The 10,460-nt window shown below is 45.0% G+C and overlaps 1 protein-coding gene across 1 annotated transcript in view; it reads left to right on the top strand.

Moving 5' to 3' along the window:
• The first annotated feature begins 2,600 nt into the window (after positions 1-2,600).
• The window catches only part of LOC119177009 (uncharacterized), a 57,371-nt gene continuing 49,511 nt past the window's right edge, over positions 2,601-10,460 (top strand). The window contains exon 1 of the mRNA XM_037428357.2: positions 2,601-2,867. Within this exon, the coding sequence (XP_037284254.2) occupies positions 2,853-2,867 (15 nt within the window). The 5' untranslated portion in view covers positions 2,601-2,852. The remainder of the gene's footprint in view (positions 2,868-10,460) is intronic.

Here is a 10,460-nt window from a genome sequence, read left to right as displayed (position 1 = left end):
CCCCGAGGTGCTTCTGTTGGTCGCCGTGGCTCACATATAAGAGCTTGGGAGGGGTAGTAAAGAATGCGCCCTACTTTATGTAATGAGTCTTCATCACGTGAAGAGGAGTAGTAGATGACCGAATGAGTGTATAACATGCTCAGAGCCACCCCGTTATCGAAGTGTCAATGCTCACTCATCCACGTTAACGACTTTTAATGAAGGAGAATAGTTGTCTGGCACATATTATTGTCTACGGTGGCTGCTCTCTCACCATTTTTCCCACAAACTTCCACCGAACACGTGCATAAAGACCATCGGCTGTGTTTACAAGTTTCATTCGCTTTTAGGACAAAAGCCTTGAAACAACACTAAAGTAAAAAAAAACTCGGTCAATTTTTATGATTATTCATATCAAAGCTCTCCTGCTGGCTGTTTACTTACAGGAGAGAAAATAAACGAAGAAAAATTTCAATTTTATGTTTCGCGTCAACTTCGTGTGCATGTATCTCGTCGTGATGTAACGGCTTTCGAAGTGTTCTTGCGTGTTTTGTACGCATTCGTTTCACGCAGTTTTCTAAAAATTAAGGCGTCAGGTTCCTGACCTCTTCAGGGGACAATCCATTTCATACGTAGGTCCTGGTAGATGGTGGGAAATGTATAAAATTGCAGGGAGTTTGTGCGAGAACTTCAAGGTGACGTCGCCCCCTGATCTCCTGTTCGTACGTTTTATTCGCACGTCAGACGTTTTGGTATTGTGGTGTAGAGTGGTGCATCTGGCATCTTAGAAGAGTGTGTAGCAAATACGATTTTCTTTTGCTCCGCCGCGGTGGTCTAGTGGCTAAAGTACTCGGCTGCTGACCCACAGGTCGCGGGATCGAATCCCGGCTGCGGCGGCTGCATTTTCGATGGACGCGAAAATGCTGCAGGCCCATGTGCTCAGATTTGGGTGCACGCTAAAGAACCTTAGGTGGTCGAAATTTCGGGATACCTCCACTACGGCGTCTCTCATAATCATACGGTGGTTTTGAGACGTTAAGCCCCACATATCTATTGCTCCCAGAGTGTCATCAAGGCTACGTTACGCTATGTATCAAGGCTACGTTTTTCCTTGCCCGTACTTCGTGCTCGAGGAAAAAGGTCTAGGCAATTGCAGAGGCACACAAGGAAGTCGCTTCAGACATTCCTGAGAACAACGGCAGTCTTACGATTGCTTCAAGCTTGTCGCAGATTGTGCGGGTGTTTGCGATCATTTTGCGTGCGCGGCTGCCCGTGAGCGAATGTATATACGAGTACGTTGCTCCTCATCATATACGTGCTACGAAAGTGAGCCAGATAACAACTCCATTTTCTGTTGCAGTTTAAACGTGGCTTGCCTTCTCTTCATCACGCATCTCTTGATGTCATGCTTCAGTGCGCTAATAGCTGTATCAGCCTACGCTAAGCGGGGAAGCTTCTGCGTTTCTTTTGTGCAGTTTTGAGCTTTTTGTCTTGTTCGTTGTGCAGTGCATCCGTTTACTTTATGTCTGCCAGATTATAGTAATTTGGACCCGTGCACAGCCCTGCAGTCCACACCTGTATCCATAGTCGGAGGCCGATTGTAGTAACTAGGAACTCACTGCAAGCGCTACAACTGAGAGTGAAATCGAGAGAATTTCACACCCTGACATCTCAATGGTTCCAAAAAAAAGATAAACGTCCTGATGCTTTTACTGATAAGTTAGAGGATATGCGCATACGGGGAAAGGAAAGGAAAAATTCTGTGTACATTTAGAATGGCAATTAAAGGGGCGAGTACTATACGCTATAGCTTCCAAAGCGCGCAGGAGTTCTCTCGTCTTGTCTTAAACGCGCTTCTAGCGAATGGTTTCACAAGCGCGCATCCTTATGGAGAGCCTTGGCTGGACGCAACAGCATCGTTGGGAAGATGTCGGGCGCTCCGGGTGAAATTGGGTCGGTGGTTTTCAGCTCGAGGGAGGGAAGCCGACGGTAGGAGGAGGAGGGCGCGCGCGCTGTCACTGCAGTGTTTTCAAGGCCAAACAATTCTCCGAGCTCTCCCTTCACTCTTCTCGCGTCTGCGCCCGCTGATTCGGCCGGCGGCAGCGTTCACGGTCGAGCGATTTGGGCCCCCTTTGTTTCTCGTAAGGAGCACCGCGAGCGTAAAATAAGCAGCCCAAGAGCGACTAGAGGAGGAGGGCAGCTTTCGTGCAGACAGATGGAAAAAGATAAAGAAAAGAAAGCAACTAAAGGCGACGAGCCATCTCGCGAAGCGCGCGCACATGCCGGTATGGCAGCGTTCTCGCGGTCAGCTAGAAGTATCCCGGTAACCAGGTCGATCCCTCCACGCCCCGAGGCCGCCGGGTAACATACCCTTGCGCCAGACTGGGAGGAGCGAAAATAAAAAGAACGATAAGGTGTGCGGCTCCAGGGGGAGAAACCCATGCATTACGCTGTTTAGCCTCTTGTGGCAGTCGCCCAACTCTCCTCTGCAGGCGGCGAACGGATGAGTGCAAGCGGGAGCGAGTTGCGCTCCGAGGATCGCCTGACAAAAAAAAAAAAAAAAAAAAAAAAAAAAGTCACTGAACCGTTATGCGCCATAAAACTGGAATTGGGTGATGCTACCGAGACACTCTGCGGCCAGGCGGTACACGGCACAGTTCTTTGAGTTCTGATGGTGCTTTCGTGCTCATCCTCGTAAAACTCAGCGACGACAGTGACGCAGCGGCTGTCGCCCCTTTCGGCTCATCGAGCCGACCACAACTGCCACGGGCGTGGTCTTCGGACGACGATCACGGACGTACACGCGTGCGAACGCTGATCTGGACTGCCCTCGTTGATCTGAAACCGACCGCAGTATTTTTATTGGACTGGTCATGAGGACTCTCACGGTAAGAGCTTAGTTTTACCGATGTCTGACAGACTCATGATTTGTGTTTTCAGTGGGAGAGAAGCTGTATTTGTCCCAACATTGACAAAAACAGGCCCTCCTGCAAATGTTTTGGTATTGGTTACACTGTATATCTTTATGCTTTGTTTCAACGAGAACGTACGGTATGCTTATGTTCTCGTGTTTTTCTGGGAAAGTCGCTTATTTGCGAGTAGAAATGGTCTATTTTTTCTTTAAGGTAATTGTATCTACATCGAAGCAGTGAATAATAACAGTAGAAATAGGACCACACCCAAGATTTTTTCTTTTTTGTTTCATACAGCAAATGCAAATTGTTACACAGTTCTTGCTTCTCCCGCATAAAACATCAACACTTGTAAGATGTTAAGGCCAGAAATAAGATAAGCAAAAAGTATGTAAATAAGTTATATTGTTGCTAAGTTCATGCTTTTCGTTCAAACTGTTAGTGACCAAGACAGATCAACACCGCTTGAGAGGTATGAAATAAAACAATGTATGGCGACTTCTGCTAGCTCAGATGAAGAAATGTTTCAGTGAAAAAGAAGAATTGTTTCATTCAAAGTTATGGTTCTACAACATTAATCCCCTTTTCTTGCAAATTTAAAAAAGCTGCCTTCTAATAAAATCTCCAATAAATGTCACTAAAATCTTTTACCATTCAAAGTTAAGTTGATTGCTAAAACGCAACGTGCTTCAGGTACACGAGAGCCGTGATGCAGAAACCCCAAGCCACCCTCGCAATCTACCATATAATCATGGTTACCCTTGACAACGCATCAAAACACGCGATCCTCTTTTTCTGAAAGCAAATGAGACACAGCAGCGATTTATGAAGACAAGCAGCTCCCAAAACTTTTGAGTAATGTACAACGCGTTGACAGTAGCAGAATCTCTAGAGTGTTATCCCTAACTGGTATTTCACCGAAAAATGTTGAACGTTTATTACCCATTGCACGTGCCCACACACTTTTACGCACACAAACGTCGCCCCTAACTTACGCACCCATTGTTCTAGCAACTGAAAAAACATACACCAGTCGTCATCGAAGTATACTTTAGGTTAAACGCCTCATCGAATCAGCCTTTTAACTTTCATATACAGGGTGTTACAGGCAACTTTAGCCAGACTTAAAAATATTCCGGCACACGCAATTACGACGCGACTAAATCCATGTTGCTCTCCGTTGCCTGGAATTAGTCAGACTATTTTTTGTGTTCTCAAACATTGTTTAATTAGATCTGCTTAATTAACTAACTTTTGAAAGAACGAACATGGATCAATAATTTCATTGAGAAAGTTGTAGAACAGTCTGCAAGAAGTCCGAATAGATAGTTTTTAACATTATATCTGTTAAGTATTAGTGTTTTTCTGCTAATTACAAATGCCCACAATATACAGAAAAATACCCCGTGACAAACCCGCTCGCCCATCAGTGCGCATGATGATTCTAGTGCTCCCTTACGTTCCGCATTCGAACAATACGCTTCCCTCGCATCGGTTCATGACAGCGATAAGTAGTAATAGTGATTATGGTTTTTGTGGCCGATAGCAAAACGTGTTCATTGTAAAGCCACCACCATCGTTGCGGCCCTGTCGAGACAGCACAATCGAGCAAATGGTATGGTCGTTCGTACGTGGAACGTTAGGAAGCACGCGAATCATTGTGCGGACTGGCGCACGAGCGGGTTTGTCACGTGTTATTTTTGTATTTCGCGGGCATTTGTTATTAGCAGGAAAACACTAATACATAACAGATATAAAGTTCAAAACTATCTAATGGGACGTTTTGCAAAGCGATCTACAACTTTCTCATTGAAATTTTTTATACATCTTCGTTCCTCAAAAAGTTATAGAATTAAACAGATCAAATTAAACAATATTTGAGAACACAAACATAGTTCAACTCCAGGCAAGGGTGAGCAACATGCATTTGGTCGCATCGTAATTGCGTGTGCCGGCATATTTTTAAACTCTGGCTAAAGTTAACTGAGACAACCTGTATAACGTTCCCATTGTTGCAATGCCACGCTATAGCCTTGATGCGCCGGGTGAGATACGAAAACGTGACCTTGATATAAGTTGTGGTTCGAGCAGGAGCCGAATACCAGCATTGTGCGTGGCCATTAAGTGTTCTACCACACATTCACGTCCACGCTTCGCAATTTTGTTTTAAAAAGATGCACTATACAGGCGTCTTGTCGTTACTTTAATGACATCATATTGCGTTCCAGAAGAGTATAATCGCACCAGGTGTCACAGCACGTAAAATGCTCGACTAGTTGGTGGTTTAAAGCTTCCTATACAATACAAAAGGCCCAACCACAATCTATCGTCGTCATGTATCGTCAATCTATCGTCGTGAAGGAAGCACCACCATGATGAATCATCAGCCTACCTACGATCTGGGCTTCATTCATTTACCAGCACAATAGCAGTGTCATGTGAGAGAATAAATGTGATTTAGGTGTAAATGACGTACAGTACACATAAGGTGTTGGTACTTTAACACATCGACAAGCAAGAACATATCGATAAGGCATAATTCATACACCGTCTTTCAGGTATAATCAAACGCTTTCTGGAGAAAGGCAGTCGCATTTATTTTGTAGCCTCAGGAACGTGGTTCGGGAAAGATATAATGGCAGAAAATAATAAAAAATGAAGATGTATTGATTTAACTCACTTTAAATAAAGGTGTTACTAATCATAATGTCGGATGTTTAAAAATGAAGTATATAAAACAACAGTGTGCCACCACGAGACAAGCAATAAGACAAACAATGAATCTTCACGAAGCCACATTGAAGATTGAAGCGAGGGCGTCTGAATTTTAAATGACAGGTAAAAGGTATGAGGTATAGCAGAAGTCACTTCGTAATGATTGGGACAGCATTCTACAGTCACATCGAAGAAAGCAAGCTCTTCTCAGGGGCAAGCTTTTTGGAATGAAATGTAATAGATCACTGCCTTCACTGGCTTTCACTTTTCGATCGCTGGTATTTCCGAATAGCAGAGTACAAGCACTTTACTATGCAAATCCACTGCGTTTCTCGAGCATGTTAGAAATAACTTGACAAGATGGCGCGTCCTATCGTTAACGCAACGTATCGGTTGCCATTTTTAAGCTTCACGCTTGCAGCCGAACTTTGCATACACGCGTACCATAATGATTATGATATACATGGTCACACAAGCAGTATTCCCCTTCATTGTGAGCACCCTGTAGGATGATGAGGATAGTTGCTTGCCGCAGGCTAATCGAGCCTTCCATGAGCGTGTGGCATGCAATTGCTCTTCTCGAGTGCCACTTATCAAGGGCGGTACAGGGTCGCCATCCTCTGAGACACGATTACGGAGAGAGCCAATTTACAAGACGCTTGATTACCATCTGAAGTTACCCCCTCTATCTCTACACACACACACACACACACACACACACACACACACACACACACACACACACACACACACACACACACACACACACACACACACACACACACACACACACACACACACACACACACACACACACACACACACACACACACACACGCACGCACGCACACGCACGCACGCACGCACACACACGCACACACACACAAACACACGCACACACACAAACACACACACAAACACACACACACACAAACACACACACACACGCACGCATGCACGCACGCACGCACACGTGTGAGCGCGCGCACGCACACTCACAGCGTGCATACGAAAAGAAAAAAGTGTGTGAGGACTGCTCAAAGCAGATTGTAAATTAAGGTCAGCAATATATACGTAATTTCCGCCACTTTCGCAATTTATTAAGCTTGAGCGCGCCTAGAGAAAGAAAACAGTGCACTTCTTTGCCACGACTTTTGTTAATATCAAAAAACAAGTAAAATACCATGCTATGACTTTATGTTTTTTGTTGCCAATCCAAGTGCATCTAAAAAAATCACAAACATGCCAAACAACACCAAATACCATAATTTCAGAACTTTGTTGCGGAAAAGAATTTCTCAAAACAACTTGGGATAATAAAGCTCACTACGTAATAATAACTCCAATACATTCACTCCAGTTATTTTCGTGGTTTGATCGCTCTCTGTTTTACTTCAGATTGCGCTGAAACGTGATTGGTTTACCAAAAACGGCAAAGTCTGAAAACAGTTACCTCAAATAGGACAGCAAATAGGCCAGCAATATCACAGCAAGGAGTGTCTTACGATGCTAGGAAGTGAATTTTTACATTAATCAACTAATTAAAAGTACACATGCGACCCAGACTACAGCAACGTCAATGGCTCTGGGCGAATCAGTGACATTCGTGGCGTCAAGATACCTGATGTTATTGTAAGGTTTTCCCAGGAAGAGTTGCACGTCACCGCTCTCTTTACAGGTTCTGTTCAGAGTCCCTGTAGTGGTCGCGAAAACTTCACCTGGCGCAACCACACGGCCGCCCCTTGTGAACACGCGCTATGCACCTCGACGCGCGGCGTTCGGAGGTGGCTTTGCAGTTGCTGTACAAGTTGTCACGGGATCATAGGGGGATGTGACAAGTTTTAGGCTGGTCGTCGGAGACAACATGCTGCGGCGCCGCTACAAGAGCTTCAGTGTGTCGACGGCGCATACCGATGTTTACAAACATAGAGTAGGTCCATACGTGCGTCATGATCACGCATAGAACTGTCTTTGAACACCTTTGTTATTCCAACGAAGAAATCTCACAGGGTCCCTTGTGCATTCACTAAAATTTACCTGAAGACCAAAGACGCGTTATTTTCCTTCTCAGTCGATTTTGGCTCGCCACCCGCCGAAAGCTTCTTGCACCTCACCTGGTTTTTCACTGCCTCTAGGATAGCAGGTACCTCACCTGTTTCCATATTTTCATCATGGCTGATCACCCATTGACCATGTGGCCATGGTATAACAATGTTGCTCGCCAAAATGACGTCATGGTGACGCCATATGATGACAACATCGCGTGACAATTTTTCTCTATCAATCGTTTTGTTACTGGCCCCGTGGGACGCCGACGGCCAATTTTTTCGTTTGATGAGATACCCAAGACTTCCGCCTTTCAAACACAGTTTGCCTAAATTTTCCATAGGGATGTCATAACTATGGCACAAATGAAAACAAGCAGATAATGAAGCCAAAGAAAGTAAACTTGAACGTTGCAGGTTAGGTCGCTTTTGGCAGCAAGTTGACTTTTCATCCACTCTACTTCTTTCACATCTGTATTGCAGCCTACCTAGCCCCCCATTCAACCTGACTACCTCATTACCCCAATTATTCCTGAATATTGCAGTTTATTCCTCCTCCTTCTGCTCTTCCCACAAGCGCTTATCCTGTAAGGCGATGTGACATCTGCTGGTAGACAACCTGGTGAACCTCTACTGCAGGCGACACGTATCTCGATAGCTGCAACAAGCAGGAAGTCAATATGGCGCTGCGAAGAGTAGCGCACAAGTTGCACACGGGGTTTGTGAATCTCCCTGAAAAGATTGCGCTCGTATACAGTTGAAATCGTACATGCTTTCCTCAAATATTGGAAATGCAGATGTCACAATGTGCCTTCAACCCCCCCCCCTCCACCACTGGAGAACCCTGCACATGCCAATGTTTAGAACTACATCAACAGTTACACATTTTAACATGAAAGTGTTTTATGCCGGGATACACCATGGTTCCGCTAGCGTACGGCCGTCACGGGAGTGACATTGAAAAATATATAGAGTGAGACTGCAAAGAAGGAAAATTGGCAGATCCCACGTACAGTGGGAATCGATTATATGCGAAGCCCGAATGAAGAAGGCTGATATGTCACTTTGAAATCAGCACAACGTTACGAAGCAGATGCAAATTATGCCGTACAATACTTCCATGCCATGATTATAATGTTTGAACGTGTAATTTATCATCGTCGTCTATTCACGTCAAGTGATACCAAATTTGCTATACGCGGAGCTAGCGATGCCCCGCCGCGGTGATCTAGTGGCTAAGGTACTCGGCTGCTGACCAGCAGGTCACGGGATCGAATCCCTGCTGCGGCAGCTGCATTTCCGATGGAGGCGAAAATGTTGTAGGCCCGTGTGCTCAGATTTGGGCGCACGTTAAAGAACCCCAGGTGGTGAAAATTTCCGAAGCCCTCCACTGCGGCATCTCTCATAATCATATGGTGGTTTTGGGACGTTAAACCCCACATGTCATATGTGAAGCTAGCGAAACGGCCGCGAGCCCATCATGAGTGTGGCATGTAGTCATGTTTTTACATGACATGCATCTCATGATTATCATGTTTGAATCGGTCACAAGCCTTCGCCATTCATTTACGTGACGTAGTATCAAATTTTCGTAACATGCGAAGCTAGCGAAATGGCGGCAAGCGCATCATGAGCGTGGTACGTTGTCATGTTCAAACATGGCACGCATGTCATGATTATTATGTTTGCGCCAGGCATATACATTCGTCATCCATTCACATCACGTAACACCAAATTTGGTATAATTGAAGCTAGCTGAACGACCGCGAGCGCACTAAGAGCGTAGCATGTCGTCATGTTTAACTTGACACGCATGTCATTATTATTAAGTTTGGAGGAGTCATCTACCTTCGTCGTCCGTTCGCGTCACGTAATACAAAATTCCGTATATGTTAAGCTTGCGAAACGGCCACGAGTGCATAATTGAGCATGGCATGTAGTCATGTTTTTACATGACACGAATATAGAGTTTATCATGTTTGCACCAGTCATATACCCTCGTTGTCCATTGACATCACGTAATACATTATTTAATATATGTGAAGCTAGCGAACCAGCCGTGAGTGCATCATGAGCGTGGCATGTAGTCATGTTCTTACATGACATGCATGTAAGGATTTCCACGTTAGGGTCTATCACGTTTGTCATGCAGTTATGTCATAGCATGCCAGTTTTGTTTTGCAATATGTCATGTGAACGAAACCCCCGAAAGAAATGCACGACCATGAAATGTAAATTATGACATTGATTACATACATGTCATGATTTTCATGTTATGACTAGCCACTTATGCTCGTCATACAGTCATGTTATGCCATACCAACTTTCGCATCGATACCTTATCGAAACGGCCAGGATAGCTGAAAGTCGTAGGCAGCTAGATAGATAGATAGATACGCTCCAAGTCACCAAAGTTTGCTAAGAAACACTTCGAATTTAAAAACAAAAGGCAAAATCTCTCGCGCGGAATCGAACCCATGACCTACAGATTCCAAGCGCGGGCCGTAACCGCTATACTACGGAGCGTACGATGACTGAACAGCTAACGGCAAGCAATTTCTATACAGCAAACACCATTTGGTAGTCCTCAGAGCTTAGAAACTTTAGCGCGTAATCGTTATCAGTAGCGAGATGGCACGACAGGCTCGCGTTGGGTGAAGCGCAACCTCAACTATATATAGAGTGGCCTCCACGGAGCATGGTCTCTCCTGCGCGCGCGCTTATACCAGACTCGTAATGCTGGAGAGGACGAAGGTCATTTCGCACGCGGCCACGACTACGTTTACAAAAGGAGTGCGCTGCTGACACA

This window comes from Rhipicephalus microplus, chromosome X, assembly GCF_043290135.1.
Source record: "Rhipicephalus microplus isolate Deutch F79 chromosome X, USDA_Rmic, whole genome shotgun sequence".
Taxonomy (NCBI): Eukaryota; Metazoa; Arthropoda; class Arachnida; order Ixodida; family Ixodidae; genus Rhipicephalus; species Rhipicephalus microplus.
Note: the sequence above shows the minus strand (reverse complement) of the source record. Positions and strands in the feature narration are given on the sequence as shown.